General features: G+C 37.4%; 1 protein-coding gene across 1 annotated transcript in view; it reads right to left on the reverse strand.

Moving 5' to 3' along the window:
• Nucleotides 1–17,046, reverse strand: part of STK4 (serine/threonine kinase 4) — a 98,576-nt gene that overhangs the window by 28,205 nt on the left and 53,325 nt on the right. The window contains exon 10 of the mRNA XM_081257736.1: nucleotides 11,354–11,511. Coding sequence (XP_081113862.1) covers nucleotides 11,354–11,511 — 158 coding nt within the window. The remainder of the gene's footprint in view (nucleotides 1–11,353; nucleotides 11,512–17,046) is intronic.

Genomic DNA, 17,046 nt, shown 5'->3' on the forward strand with positions numbered 1-17,046 from the left:
AGAAGTAAGGGAAAGCAAGAAAGCACTGAGTATATACACTACCAAATGTAAAATAGATAACTAGTGGGAAGCAGCTGCATAGCACAGGGAGATCAACTCAGTGCTTTGTGACCACCTACAGGGGTGGGATAGGGAGGGTGGGAGGGAGACGCAAGAGGGAGGGGATATGGGGATATATGTATACATATAGCTGATTCACTTTGTTATACAGCAGAAACTAACACAACACTGTAAATCAATTATACTCCAATAAAGATGTAAAATAAATAAATAAAATAATAAAAAAAGGAAAGCACTGAGAAGTTCTAAAAATGATACCCATGACCACTTTGGGTAATCAATTCCAGCTGGTAATAGTTCTGATTCCTTTCTTTTAGGGCAGTTTTAAATCAGTCTCTTTGGGAGCAAGTTTTCTTCGGGAATGTATCTCTGGTTTTATAATGAAAGTCAATAGCAAATCAGTGGGGAAAGGGGTTTAGGTTACTGAAATTTACTTCATCGATGGTGTTTCAAGAAAGGAAGGGAGGGAAAGAGAAGGAAGTTAACATTTATGAAATGCCTATTATGTTGAAGGCACTTTATATGCATTACCACACTTAATTCTCACTCACACACAAAATCTATACTATAGGTAGCAGTATTATCTCCATTTTACAGTGAGCAAACTGAGGCACAGGGAGAAGAAACTGGCCCTAAAGTACTCAATAAATGGTAAAGTCAGGATGAGAAACCTAATAGTCTGACTGTAGTGATCTAAACTGTCCAGGCATACATACCACCTCAACCAAAATAGTAGTCACTTAGTACACATAGGCATAATATATTTCCTTAGAAATAGACCCAACTGCAACCTTATAAGACCCTCTAAATAAATGTGAAATCTCATATTTTCCTTTCCAAAAACTTGGATGTAGAGAACAATCAATACACACAATAAGTTGTGCCTTTACAATACAATAAATTACCATCAATCAGCCTTCTCCTCACTGAATCATCTCTCAATACCTCTTCTTCCTTACACTGGCAGCTCAATATCTCAGTAACATCAGCATCGAACTCCAATAGTGAGATGAAGAAAGAAAAAGAGACACGCCTTCCATTCAGAATTATTGGTGCTTGGAGTGAACATGTCATCAAAGACAAAAGATGCTCAATTCTGTTGTATTTCGCTTGAGTGATGAAGCATCGGGATTTTTAAGTATATATGGTGACATTTGGGGAGGGAAATGATATACGTACTACATCTCGAGGAATGAAAAGAGTCCTACACCATCATTTTTCTTTCAAAGGTACTAGGCTACAAAAGCAAATACTACTTTCAAGACTCTAATAGAGATCCTGCCTTTGGATGGGAGTGAGAAAATTGGCATAAACCTTTTCCCTGTCTTCTCAACGTTTCATGTCCCAGGAATATAGATTACTGACTTGCCGAGAGTCCGTGTGAGAAAAAAAAAAAAGGGAGGGGAAGCGAAGAAGAAAGACTGAAGAAAGAATCTGACAGCTCAAAGGAAGAAGAGTGAAAAAAGATAGGTCTAGGTAAATGAGACCACAATTCAATGTCATGGCTGTGGATTCAGCAGTAAGAAAAATAATTTACACTCACCTCAACTGAAAATGGAAAACTCTGCTTTCTAGATTAATAACTAATTTACATTTCAAAATGTTTGGAAGCTTCCGATTGACGAAGAGTAAATAATACTAAACTTAGAGTTGTTTTTTTTTTCTTTTCTGACTTCAAATTTAGCAAAATTAAAGTAACTGACCCAAATCTGGCTTCAGTTGTAATGAGATCCAAACTTAAGAAATTCCAGGTTCTGATTACAGCAATTAGGAATTCCAGGCCTCCAGGGATTCTTTTGGTTCTTAATACCAACCTGGCAACATTTTGATACCTGGAGCATCTAACAATGTTTGTGGGGACACTGATTATGCACACTCCTGTGACACAGGATTTATGACTATATCAGAGCCTAGTTAGTTTATATAACCAGCACCAGACTGTAGCAGAGGGATACCACTGAATCCATCTACTCATTGCTAGTGAAACAAAAGACAACATAACAACAAAAAAGAAAAAAAAAAAGCTACAGAGACTTAAAGTATGTTACTTGCTTCTCAAAACTGAAAGGCTACAGCTATGTTAAAAAACAAAGGTAGCAATTATAAAAAGTTTCAATCTCTGTTTATGAATAGGTTTATGAAGTGATTAACCTTAAAACCACTACAAACAACCCACTTGTCTATCAACAGAGGACTGGCTGAATAAACTACTGTATATCTTCACAACAGAATACTAAGCATCAGGAAAAAGGAATCACTATCCCTATAAACTGCTGTGGAGTGATTCCTAGGACATACAGTTAAGTGAAAACAGAAAGGCAGATTAAAGTGTGTATAGCACCCTTCTTATCTATGAATGGGAGTACAAACATACATGTATTTGTATACAGTTGGCCCTCCACGGATCATCCACAGTTGGCTGAGTCCACAGATGCAGAACTCACAGATATAGAGGGCCAAATATGGGACTTCAGCATCCTCCGATTTTGCCATGTGTTGCAGCTCCTGGAATCAATCCCCCACGGATGCTGAGGGATGACTGTATACATATAACCAAAATGAAACAACCAAAAAGGAGGAAACAAAGTAGAGGGAATAGGGACAGAAGCCAAATCTGAATAACTCTGTTTTGTAGTTTGCCTTTGGAACGAATTAGTTTGTATAATTATAAAGTGAAACAATAAAAAGCAATATCTAAAATCAGAAAGCAAATGAGAAAACAGCATGAGATGACTGGGGAAAACTGAACATCGACAAGGTATTTTATGGGATTAAAGAATTATTATTCTTTATTTTTAAAGGTATGATGATGGCATTGTGGTTATGTATTTTTAAAGGGATCTTTACTCTTTTATAGGTATGTATGGAAATATTTAAAATGAAATATGCCTGGGATTTGCTTCAGAATAACCATGTGGTAGGAGCGGTGAACAGCAGAAGAGGAGGATTAGATAAAATAAGAATAGCCATGAGTTGATGATTGTTATAGCTGAGTGGTGGGAAATTCATTACATTCTATCTTACTAGTGGAGGCTGGGATATTTAAGGATATGCATTTTTAAAACTCATCTTGAAATAAATGGACAATAAAATCAAAGACAGACGTTTGGGGAGTGTTTCTTTTGTTTCTACAAAATGGCAGATAAAGTTTCAAGTTGTAGATACTTGGGTTCCCTGAAAGCATAAGATGCACCCTTAAGAGTATCAATGTAAACATGAGTAAATAAAACATTTCTGCCACCATATCAATCGTAAGTTTAAATTATAAATAAGGTAGCAATAATTCTCATCTCCCACCAAATGTCTATTTTCTAAAGTGTTCAGCCAAAAGCAAAAAGTGTCATCTAATAAAAAAATGAGTAATTGACTATGTCCTGACAATTCAGTAAAGCTTCATAATAAAAACCCAAATAAATCGTGTTTGGAGCCCTGATTTAGGAAAGAATGGTTACAATAAAGTCTCATAAAATCATAGGCTTTTTCTCTCCAGGGAAAAACTCAGTGCTAAAGTTTATCCTTCCCTACCACAAAAAGCCATCTGAATGGCTTGTAACTATCCACGTAACCCAAACAATCAATCTTGTTCAGGTTCTGTTACTTTTATCAAATTAATTTTGAATTAACAGTTCGGTGGTTTTATATCCTGATGGACTCATTATCACACAGCTTCAGGGGGATGGTAGCTTAGCTCTTTGTGCTGCATTAGGATTCTATTTTTAATTTCTCTGATACATCAAGGAAAAATCTAAAAGGGTACTAAATATTTCCCCCCCAAAAATAAGGGCACACTGGGCACTAATTTACTTCACCTGAAGGGCTCACCATCGCCCCCTCCCCCCCACCCCTACATTCCAAACACCATTACTTAGGACTTCCTGGCCATTCCACACCCCTTAATGCCTCCACACACACACTTCCCTCTCTCTGTCTCTCTGCCTACAATGTCCTTTCCCTCCTTCTCTAGCTCGAGAATTCCTATTCATCTTTCAAAACACACTTCAGGGGCTTCCCTGGTGGCGCAGTGGTTGAGTATCTGCCTGCCAATGCAGGGGACATGGGTTTGAGCCCTGGTCCAGGAAGATCCCACATGCTGCGGAGCAACTAAGCCCACGTGCCACAACTACTGAGCCTGTGCTCTAGAGCCTGTGAGCCACAACTACTGAGCCTGTGAGCCACAACTACTGAGCTCGCGTGCCACAACTACTGTAGCCTGCACGCATAGAGCCTGTGCTCCACAACAAGAGAAGCCACCGCAATGAGAAGCCCGTGCACTGCAACCAAGAGTAGCCCCCAGGCAGCAACGAAGACCCAACGCAGCCAAAAATAAATAAATTAATGAATTAAATAAATTAAAACAAACAAAAAAACCCAAAATATACTTCAAATGAGACTTCTTGATGCCTCCTCTGGGGTTCTTTTTACTGAAGTTCTTGCTCCCTCTTCTGGGCTCATACTACACGTTTTTATATGTACTTTATGGACAGAATTTACCAGAAAAGCCTAGAGAGAGGCCATAAAGTGTAGGTGGTTAAGAGGCTAGGCTCTGGAGCTAAATCCCTGCTGTGCCACTTACTATCTGTATAACTTTATTCAAGTACTTACTCCCTTTAAGCCTCAGTGTTCTCATCCATAAAATGGCAATAATATTGCCTACCTCCTGGGATGGTTATAAGCACTGAGCTAATATACTTAAAGAATCTTACACCAATGCCTAGCACAAAGTAAGTTCTCAATAAATGTAAGGTATTATTAGCACAAGGTATCAAAATTATTTGATTGTCTTTTCTGCTACGCTATGTACTTTCTCAGAGTAGTGACTAAATATGTTGAATAAATTCAGAGACTGCCTCTGAGTTTAATTGAAAAGTATGTACTAACAATAAGCTAGGCAATTGCAAGGTGTTAGGAATACAGAGATGAGTAAAAATCCCAGTCGTCAAGGATCTTATAGTCTTGGCTATTCACACATAGAGGACTTCAGTGTATAGAGATTGAATTAGTAAGTGAGGGACAGCTATTACCAACTCTTTTTAAAGAATAAGTCATAAGAAATCTAGAGACAACTTTATTTGAATAAATAGGGAACTTACTCCAAAACCTAATATACCAAGAGCTGATAATCAGCAATCCTTGCAAAGTTAGTATGATTGAAAAGTACTGTGGTTCATCTAGGTCTGCAGAAGCTCTGGCTAATTCCATTTAGACTAAAACCAGGGAAATCTAAGTATTGATAGAATTTTAAAAAAACATATCTCACTCTTTTTTTTTAATTTAAGTAATATGTTAATATTGTAATACATTCCCACTTTAAAAACAGTTAAAACTGAAGTTCTTCTCCTCAAAGGCAGTGACTCTTATCAAATAGTTTTATATCCTATCTTTTTAATCTATACAGTTGCATGTGTACATAACAGAAATATGTAGCATGGTTTGCGGTTTTTTAAAAAATTTACACAAGTGGTATCACACAGCTTGCATTATTCTGCATTTTATCATTATTATATAATAAATTCCTATAATATACACAGGTATATTTCTCAGCTCTATCCTCTTACCATTGATCTATGTTTTCTTCTGGCAATATCGCAATGCTTTCGTTATTGTGGTGTTGTACATATAAATCCAACCTCACTGTCTTCTTTTTCAAAAGTATCTTGGATATTTTTATGCAATTACACTTCCTTATAAGAACTAACTATGGTATAATGTTTAAACATCTAGTTATCTAGGTTTTCAAATATAATGATATAAAATTTTAAACAATAATATTCTCTTCCCAGTCTTACATTGTTCTATCTCTAGTAACATTCTCTCCCCTTTCCTCTACTATGGTTTATGGTATCTTCTCTTCCTTTTTAATTTGATCAAATCTGCCAAATGTCGGTTCCTTTCAAAGAACCAACTTTTGGTTTTACTGACCCAAATTTTGTTTGTTTTCTATTTCATTAAATTCTGCTTTTATCTTTACTTTTGTCTTATTTACAATCTTTCTTGCATTCTAACAAGAAAATACAATTAAGGCTATAAATCTTCCTATGAATACCATTTTTGCTTCATCCCACAGGTTTAAATGACAATGATCTGGATTTTGTACGGTTCTTATAATTCATTTCTCAACATTTTATAGTTTCTGTTTTGATTTTATCTTTAAAGCAAGAATTATTTAGAAATATACTTTTACATTTCCAAGTGCAATAAAGTGGCTTTGGCTACTTTATACTTGTTAATTTCCAATTTTATTTATTATAGTTGGTGAATGTGGCCTGGATGACTTCTGTACTGAGATTTTTTTCAAGCACTTTAAAACATAGTCAAATTTTGTGAATATTCCATATATGTTTTAAAATTTTCATGAATACTTGAAAAGTTTTCCTATTTTCTGTTTTATCAACCATGTTAATTGTGTTCGTTTTGGTTTTTTGTCTAACTGAAATGTCAAATTTTGAGAGAAGAATATGTAAGCCATCAACTATGACTGCAGTTTTCTTGTTGTTCCTTGTATTTCTATTGGTTTTGGATAAATATATATGCTTTGTATAGGTTCATGACTTTTGTCCTCTGGATCAAGCACACCTTTTAGCAACTTAAAATATGCCCCTTTCCCAGGTAATGTTCCTTTGTCTTGGATTCTATCTTTATCTGATATTAATATTGTTTCACCGACTTTCTTTTAGGAATATTTGCCTAGCGTATCTTTTTCCATTCCTCTGTTTTAAACTTTTTGGTGATATTTTATTTTAGCTATATCTCTTATAAACAGTATTTAGCTGAATTTTGACTGTTTTCTTTTTGTGTGTGTGTGTGTGTGTGTGTGTGTGGTATGCGGGCCTCTCACTGTTGTGGCCTCTCCCATTGCAGAGCACAGGCTCCGGACGCGCAGGCTCAGTGGCCATGGCTCACGGGCCCAGCCGCTCCGCGGCATGTGGGATCTTCCCAGACCGGGGCACGAACCCGTGTCCCCTGTATCGGCAGGCGGACTCTCAACCACTGCGCCACCAGGCAAGCCCTTGACTGTTATTTTTATCCAGAGTCTCCATCATTCAACAGGTGATTTTAATGCACTCGCGTGTATTGGGATTACTGATGTGTTTATGATGGATTGCTACCCTGTGTGTCATTCTGCTCCTTACATACACTCACTGTGTCCTGCTTCAGACTCTGTACTTCTTCCCTCCACCTTCCCATGCCTGGCTTTCCCTCTTTATTCAGGTCTTGCTGAATGTCCCATCTCTCTGCAAGGCCTTCTCTCACACTATCTCTTACTGTGCTTTTTTTTTTTAAATAGCCACTATTACCTGAACTGGTATATTACCTGACTTAAGGTCTGTTTCCCTCACCACAGTCAACTCCAGGAGAGCCTGGGTCTTGTCTGTCTTGTTCACCCTCTTGGTACTAAGCCTTCTTAGACAAAAATATTACAGTGTGTTTTTGGAAGATCTATGAGCCAAACTGGGTTTAAACTGGCAGCTTTTTGTGGCTTTACGATGGCAAAATGGGAGGGTTTGAATTCTCATAAAAGCAACATTCATTTCCAAAAATGCATCTGTTTATAGACTATGAAATACTAATTGGAGAGAATATTGCATTTGCAAGCACTTTTTATTTACACTTTAATATGCCTCAAAAATTAAAGGAAATCTTTGTTGCTTTTTCAGTTTGGCAAATAAGGCAATTCAATTTTAGAAATACAACAAGAATTCAGTTTCAGATGAAAATATGAAGTTTTTTGTCAGTATCAAGTTCTGCCACTGTTGATGATTTACTTACTTTCCATTTGCCATTTTGGGCAAAAACTTTCATTTCAAAATAGCAATTGCCTTCACAGGAAGAAAGAGAATATCTTCTTTATAACTAAATACTGCCTGCTGGGAAATCAGAAAGTCTCTCTCTAAGAGACGGTTGGGGGGAACAGGACGGCTAGTCTGACACACATCCTTCTTTAAACTTAGTGAGGTTACTCAGAACACTTTGTTCACTCAACAAACTGGTTCTTTCTATGCCACATGTTACTTTCAAATGTACATTTTCCTGCTTTTAGGTACTGCTTTGGTACCTCCAATAAGAGTACAGGAGACTCAAAAGGGGAGTAAAAAGGAAATTTTAAAGTCATGCAATGTTAATAAAATATGAATATGTGTGATTTTAGAATTTCTATAGTACCTAACAGGAAAGAAAGAAGAAATTTATATGAATTTAGCAGGTTAGGATCATGCATAAGGTAAGTTAAAACACAGATTACTGGGCACTGTCTCCAGAGATTCTGATTTAGTGTGTCTCGGGTGGGGCCTGAGAACACATTTCCAACAGGTTTCCAGGTGATGCTGACACTGCTGGCCTGGGAATCACACTTTGGGAAACACTATTTGAGACTATTATTTTAAATGCTTGATTTGGGATGAAGGTGATACAGCAAGAATATCAACGCATTAAAAATAGTTTTCATCTGCTCTTTGGAACTTTTTGGTGTAGTAGCTCATATATACTCCACCTCAATTGTCTTTCATTGTTTAGCTTGAAATTCTCTTAAAAGAGAATTTTAAAATAAATTCTCCTGAAATTTTCAAGGTAAAATTAGAATAAAATTTTATATGTCAGGATGGGTTGGCTCAGACACACTGTGGACATATACAAATCCAAATGATTTAGAGCACGAGTCCCCAGATCAAATGTCCTAAAAATGTCAGACAGGTTAGATACTTAATACAAGTGAGTGAAGTCGATCAGATCTTGAGGAGAACTAGAGAGGGCAGACCCGAAGAGGGCAGCTGCTACTCAGTTCCAGACAGCCACCAACCAAAAATGCAGGTCTTTTATGGTCAGCTCTTCCAAGCTTTCAAAATAAGCTGGAGTTCCAACATTTCACGTAGAAGCTCTCAGTTTTTAAACATAGGCAACTAATTTAAAACTTTTAAACACTGTGTAGGACACACAAAAAAGGTGTGTGGGCTGTATGATGCCAGTTTATAACCTCTGATAAGTCTCAGGACCTTTCTCCTGCACCAGCCAGGAACAATACAGGTTGGGCAATGTGCTTACTTAGTCACGGTGCTCATGGGCCCACTCCCTCCAACAGTCATCTCCTTCCCAAATAAAAAACTCTCTCTCTAAAGACCTACTAAAGCCCCTTTGCATAAGTAGCTTGCCTATCAAAATAAGTTCTCTGGCAATGATCTTAGTATGGGAAGGCTATGGAAGAGAGAAGTGAATTCTTCAAACACTGGAACTGCTGATCCCAAATTAATGATTAGCTTAAAGTGACTGGAATCTCAGGATCATTAACTATACCTGGGAATACAGATTTGAGGATTCTTAAGCATTCTATCACAATGGTGATGTGATTTGGTACCCAGAAGTTGTTTCATCTTTACCTAAAGACTCACTAAACTGAGAAAATCAGTCCTTACAAAGATGTCCACGACAACTACAGAGGCAAACATGAAGACTCAAATCTCTGAGTCTACTCTGATTAACAGTGTCGGCCTGGAACACTGTGTTAAGAAGGATTCTGAAGCTGAATCCTGACTCAGTGGAAAATATGAATGCCAAAGACCTAGAAGAGAGGAATGGCAGCAGACGTGCCCCATATTTGGCCTCTTCTATATAGTAGGTAGCAACACTACACCTGTGTTCACAAAATCTAGTCTTCCTGTAGTGCATTAATATAGCAACCAATATAATGTTTTCAAAACATAAGTAGGATCAAGTCACATCTTGCCAGTAGCTTTACATTTCACTCACACTAAAAGCTAAAGTACTTATTATTACACAAAAGCCCTAACGTTGTCTGACTCCCCATTACATCTCTGATCTCATTTCCTGCTACAACACGTCCCCTTGATGCCATTCCAAACATACTATTCACTTCACTGTTCTGCAAACACACTAAGCAAGTTCCTGCCTCAGGACCTTTTACATTTGCTATTCCAGCTGCCTGAAAAGCTCTTTCTCTGGATAATCACAAAGTTCACTCTCTCATTTTCTTACCAATGAGAACTTCCTTAACTCATTATTTTAAATTACTACAAATTTACACACACACACACTCCCTCCCTCTCCCTCTCCTTTTCTCCTTCCCTTCCCCACCAATCTCCTTTTCCTGCTTCATACTTTCTACAACACTTACCACTATCTGACACACTAAATATTTTACTTCCTTATTTTCCTTCTTCTAAAATGAAACCTCCAAAAGGGATGAGTTTTTGACTGTTCTGTTCACTACTATATCCCTAGAAGAGTGTCAAGCACATACTGGCACTCAAAGAGCTAATAAATAAATGAGTGAACAAACAGATGATAAAACAAATGAACCTGGGTCCTAACATGGGTTCAGGGACTAATCGGTTAAATAACCTCAGGTGAGTTATTCTGGCCCTCAAACGATCTCTATCATTAGTTGTATAAACTATGACATTCCTGTTACTCTATAAAAGCAGAAACTATGTTATAGAAGAATGACATCATTTCCTCTAGACAGGTCAGTAGGACTATAAGAGAAAGCCAGGACTAGAAAGCCTCCCCAAATCCAAATCTAATGTGCAAACTAAGTTCTTATAAACAACAGAATTATGACAGAATTTAAGAGTGTAAAAATTAAATACTCCTAAAGAGAAAATCCTTTTCTGAAAAGGAATGCAGACTCCTTAACTTATTTTTTTTTGCACATTTTGTTTTACTGCCTCTACAAATTAAATCTCTGTGAACATTAGCAAGTGTCCATGGTGGAGGGAGAAATGTTCCACAGCAGAAAGAGGAAATACACACCCTGTTTTTCCTATGAAACTTTGGAATTATGTAATATCCAGCCTCGGACAAAATTCAGAATAATCCTCTCAGAGAGACTGAAATTAGGATAATGGTTAGCCAAAGAAAAAAGACACTACAAAATAGCACTAACTGCCCTCCAGTCTAATTCTTAAATATAAAATCACAATCCCAGATAAACTAGTAAAGACAGTGCATCTTCACTGGATGACTAAATATTTCATTTACGATTAACAAATTCAAAGTCAACAAAAGGAAAAATGGCAAGTGAATAAATAATTATTAAAGCAAAAAAGATGCCACTAATTAATTGGGGGCCCTCGGAACAGCTCAAATGTCAGTCAAAATGTTGTCTCAGACTCCTGAGGCTGTTAGCCCAGGAGCTGCCGCCAGGCACATTTAGAGGAGCTGTGAGCTGCACAATAAAATGCTCAAGCACTTTGCACTTTCAGTGAAATGACAGAATTGGATGTGTGATATTTCAAACAACTTTCCCCCGCAGACATGACCATCTGCTTCCAAGTCTACTTACGAACTCATAGTCTCCATCCTGTGGAACTTTCCAATCTGAAGAGTTCTTCAGTGGGCCAGGGACACTCTTGCCAAAGCTGTTGATTTGATTTTCCTTTTCTTTTTGTTCAAAGTATTCAAGAAAAGATGGTCTTGCAGGCTGCATGGTCTCATCCCTTCCTGAAAACCAAGAAAAACAAATGGTGAAATATAGTATCTCAGATTTCAGATAAGTTTAGTAAACGGATCTGTCTCCAGATGGGCTAAGGTCATGGAATCAGTGGCTTTTTGTTAGATAAAGAGTCCTTCAAGATTCTAGTGAAAACTATAGGAAAAAGCACAAATGCTCACTCAAAATACTTTTCATAGAATTTCAGAGGATTCATAGCCTCCCCAGGGTCCCTTTTTCTAAATGGGAAGACTTGGTGATGCAATAACTCTACATCAGCTACAAGTAATACTTTTTGGATCCCCTATAGCAAAGAGTTCCTATAACATTTAGACCGAAAACAGAGAAGCAAGCCAAAATATTTATTAATCATCTACATATATAATATGCTCTACAGGCATTAGAGTCAGGAAGGGGGGATGATATCATAGTGATTGATTTCCCTTGGCAAAATCATGATCTAATTTGACTAATGAGAAAAATAGGCATGAAAAGGAAAATCTAAGTAAATCACAACCCACTCCATGAAATATTATATAACTTTTAAAATACTATTTACAAATGGTTTATGATAAAGTTAAGGAGAAAAAATAAGATATTATATATACAGTACAATCTCAACTCCGTAAAACCATACACATAGGAGAAAAAAAAAGACTAGAAAAAAATATACCAAAATGTTAACAGGATTTGTCTCTGATAGTAGGATTATAGGTGATTTTATTAAATTCTTTTAAATATTCTTTAAAAGAAGACAGTACAGGATAAATATTAAATAGATAGAACTGATTGTAAGAGTTACATGTGCCCAGGAGATGAAGAAATCTTGCCAGATGGGTGGTCAGGGAAGACTGGTAGAAGGGCTTAGGTTAGCAGTCACACAGCACGGTAGCTATATAGCAGAGCAGAATCAGTAGTTATGTAACAGCAGTTACCATATGAGAGCAGAATACAGCAGTTACTAGTTAGAACTAGTAACAATCACAGAAAGAATAACTTTATCTGGCATGACTTAAAAACCTAGTTAGCTGAATGCACCTATTTCACGGCAGTCTAATACTGGGAAGTACAGAACTTTTTTCTTCAGTACTTTGCATGAACATGTGGATTTATACTGCCTTTTCCCCCAGTAGCCAGAAAAAAAGACCAGAAGGTTCAAAGCCTTAAAAAGTGAATGGGTAGGGGTCCAGAAGATAAAGAACAGCAAGTGTTTCCTCTCCAAGAACCCTTGTTCCATGCAGTCTTATCTCTTGACATCTGCCTAGTCCCAGTTTCGAGACAGCGCCCTGACTGCCTCTCAGATATTTGTCATCTTACTCACCATCACCACTGCCAAGTTCAACAGCAGCCAATCTCAGATTTGCCCACTTCCAGATGCTGCCAATAGCTTACTTCACTGTTGCCCCCTCATTTATTAGGGATCAAACACAATATTTGCTAGGACCAGTCAACAGGTATGTGCTGAATGTCTGTTTTGTTTTGTCTGTTCTAGGTACGATGTTAAGTGCTTTTCACGCTTATTTTGTTACTTTTTAAATTAAATTTAAGGTATTATTTCATAATACAGTTCTGAAGGAAATGCCACAAAATAAAACTTGTAAAAATGGGGGTGTTTTGGATTTCCTGACAAGTTCGGATGGGAAGTCCTTTTGATCAGTGCCTTCCTCTGGGACCACCAGAGGAGAAGGTTGGCTCGGAGACAACTCTGCGGCAAGCCTACCCATAATCCTACACATCAAAAGGGGTGTTGAGAGGGCCTCCTGAGCCGAGCAACTGTGACAGTGCTATAGATGGCTGAAATACACAGTATGCAGTGTACTTTTATACAAAATATTCTGCGACTTCCCTGGCAGTCCAGTGGTTAAGACTTCATGCTCCCAATGCAGGGGGTGTGGGTTTGATCCCTGGTTGGGGAACTAAGATGCCACATGGTGCAGCCATAAAACAAATCCGGACCAGATACTAGGTTCAGACCAGCTGAAGAGAATAGAAAGTCTAGAAACAAAGTAGAAAGCCCAAATGGATATCCAAACAACTGGATAGCTGTTTGAAAAAGATTAAATTGTATCCACACCTCATACCTTCAACCAGGAAAACTCCAAATGGATAAGAGCTCTAATGGTAAAAATGGAAACCATAAGTACTAGAAGAAAACATGTGTGAATGCAATGCATTTAAAACCTGAATGAGGAAAAAGGCTTTTTAACATACCATGACAAAAACCCAGATGCAATTTTTTTAAAAAAAGGATGCTTTCTTTGTGTGAAGGAAATATCACAGATTTTTAAAAATTAATAAGCACAAATAGGGACTTCCCTGGTGGTCCAGTGGTTAAGAATCCACCTTCCAATGCAGGGGACGCGGGTTCGAACCGTGGTGAGGGAACTAAGATCCCACGTGCTGCAGGGCAACTAAGCCTGTGCACCCCAACTAGAGAGAAGCCCACGCACCACAAGGAAGAGCCCGCACATCGCAACGGAAGATCATGCATGCCTCAACGAAGATTCCATCTGCCGCAACTAAGACCTGATGCATGGCCAAAAATAAAATAAATTAAAAAATAAAAATTAAGCACACATTCACTATAAGCCAAGATGAAAGACAAATGACGAACTCGAAGAAAATATTGGCAACAAGTAACCATAAAGGTTTTAAAAGAATTTTCTTTTAAAAATAAATTTTAGAGTTCTTTATATCTTAGGAAGATAAGCTCCATATGTAAAGAATTCCAAAAATTAAGGAAAAGAAGACCCCCAAAAAGGTAGAAACATGGGCTAAAGATAGTATACACACAAAGATACCCAATTAGTCCTTAAACATGAAAAAAACGTGTAGGTTCACTCATGAGAGAAATTCAAATCAAAATTACTTGGAGATGCGATTTCTTACATTTCAATTTGGCAAAAGTCAAAAGCTTGACAATACCCTATCTGCTGGTAAGGATGTGGCAACACAGGCACTCTCATACGTTGCTGAATTTGGATGCAGAGTAGTACAAGCTCTGTGAAGGGGATCTGGCAATATTTAATTATCAAAATATGAAACTGAAGAAGGTACAAAAAATGCTGGTGTGTTGAATTTAAACCGAGGTATTAACATGAACTCATGATTTATTAAAAAAAATTTTTGCTGAGCTTTTTTTATTAAAAGGTCTTGAAGCAATGGCTACCCCATTAGCAATGAGCACACCTAGCACTCAGATTTTGGTTTCCAAATACCATTCCCCAACACAAGGAGCTAAGCCTTCTTAAGAGAAATAGCTGATTCCAGGTCTAGGGCAGGAAAAGTACACAGTGAGCCTGGAATATCTTTTTGTGCCAAAAAAAACAAGTACTCACAAACTGATACGGACATATCAACAGGACACAGAAGCCACCTTGAGAGGCTCCCACCGGTAAATTTTGGGACACTGAGCATCAAAAACAAAACAAAACAAAACAAAAAACACGGAATAAAAAGAGTCCATGAGCTCAGAGTAATAATCTAAAAGTGAAGGGGGTTAGGAGAGAAGGGAAAAGCCCTTCTTTAGAAAAATCACCACCTGACAACTGTATTGTGGTAATAAAAGAGGGTACAGTTGACTCTGTATCTGCAGGTTCCGCATCTCTGGATTCAACCAACCAGGACTCGAAAACATTAAAAAAAAAAAAAAATCCAGAAAGTTCCAAAAAGCAAAACTAGAATTTGCTCCAAGCCAGCGACTATTTACATGTCATTTACATTATATTTACAACTATTTACATAACATTTACATTGTATTAGGTCTTATAAGTAATCTAGAGATGATTTAAAGTATACAGGAAGATATGTGAAGGTTATATGCAAATACTATGCTGCTTCATATAAGGGACTTGAGCATCTGCAAGCATCTGTGGATTTTGGTACCCGTGGTGGGTCCTGGAAACAATCCCCCACCTATATCAAGGGACAACTTTATCCTCTTTCTTAGGAAATACACACAAAACAGAATATCTCCTTTTTTTGAAGATACACGCAATATTTGAGGGTAAGCTGTAAATATCATGCATCAATCTCTCCTCATTACTTCTGTCATTTCATGTCTGTTTACACAGCCTTCTCTATAAATGCACAAAGAAATGACTGAAATGTGTTCATCAATAAAAATGGTAACTTCTGGAGAGAAATAACAGGTAATTATGTTCTTCTGTGGAACTGTTACAAAAACCATAAAGACATAATTTTAAAAAAAACCATATCCAACAATAAAAATTGTATAATTGGTACAATATACTTCTATGATGCCTCAGTAATTCCCTTCAGTTGCAATACAGGTGGATTTTAGAATTCAAGTGTCTAAACCAGAGATGAAACACTAACAATAAGATTTCTATGGTCTAAATCTAAACTATGTCATAAAGATCAAAGAAACATCTCCTAAGCTAGAGTATAATTGTTTGTCTAATTTCTATCACTGTTTAGATGAGAAAATGAGAACATTTGCTTTCTACATATTTGAATTCCTCTATATTTGATAACAATAGCCCTTTGCAACTCAAAGATCTCTAATATTTTTGGAGTTAAAATACCTAATATTCGTTGTCCCTTTCAACAACTACGGGTCACAAATAAGAAACTCTATCTAAAATGCCTTTCCTTTCACCTTTTGATATCAGTATCAGGAACGTGACTATACCTAATATTTATTAGAAATCAGTGTTCCCAAAACTATAGTGAATTTTGTAATATGAGAAGTTTTTAATCTAATCACACATTCAGGTATAACCCAGGAGTAAAACGGACACACATATAAGAAACTTAATTATAATGAAATGATTAGTTAAATGGTTACGTGTACAGGATTACAGAATAGCTAAAATTGATTTTGGAGGCAGCACAATACACTACAAAAGTCCCTAACCTGGGGTTCAAAGATCTAGATTCTGGTCCTGACTATATGATCTTGATTAAACCACAGGTTCCAATCTAAAAAAGAAGCCATGAACCATATTATTTCTAGTGTCCCATTGCAGCTGTGAAAGTTCCATGATACTATCACTTGACAGTGGCTTATGACAACATATTTCTGCCTAGGTACTGATAAACATTCAAAAGGAATTCTTACTCCAGAGGGATGATGACACTTGATCGTCTCCAATCTAAAATATGCCACAAATTAGATGTGCGTGGACATAAACCAAAGACCAGACCTACTCAACAAATATTTGTGACAAGACTGTCTCTGATTCTTTGAGTTTCTTTTTGTTGTTGTTAGTGGTGTTTGGGGGGCTTTTTAAAAATAGATGGAAGGGCTTCTCTGGTGGCGCAGTGGTTGAGAATCCGCCTGCCGATGCAGGGGACACGGGTTCGTGCCCCGGTCTGGGAAGATCCCACATGCCGCGGAGCGGCTGGGCCCATGAGCCATGGCCGCTGAGCCTGCACATCTGGAGCCTGTGCTCTGCAACGGGAGAGGCCACAACAGTGAGAGGCCCACGTACCACAAAAAAATAAAAAAATAAAAAAATAAAAAATAAATAAAAATAGATGGAAGAGGTGACTAAATTCTCCTTGGCCCAAAACTGTAATAA

Source organism: Mesoplodon bidens (assembly GCF_964165515.1).
Source record: "Mesoplodon bidens genome assembly, chromosome: 15".
Classification (NCBI taxonomy): Eukaryota; Metazoa; Chordata; class Mammalia; order Artiodactyla; family Ziphiidae; genus Mesoplodon; species Mesoplodon bidens.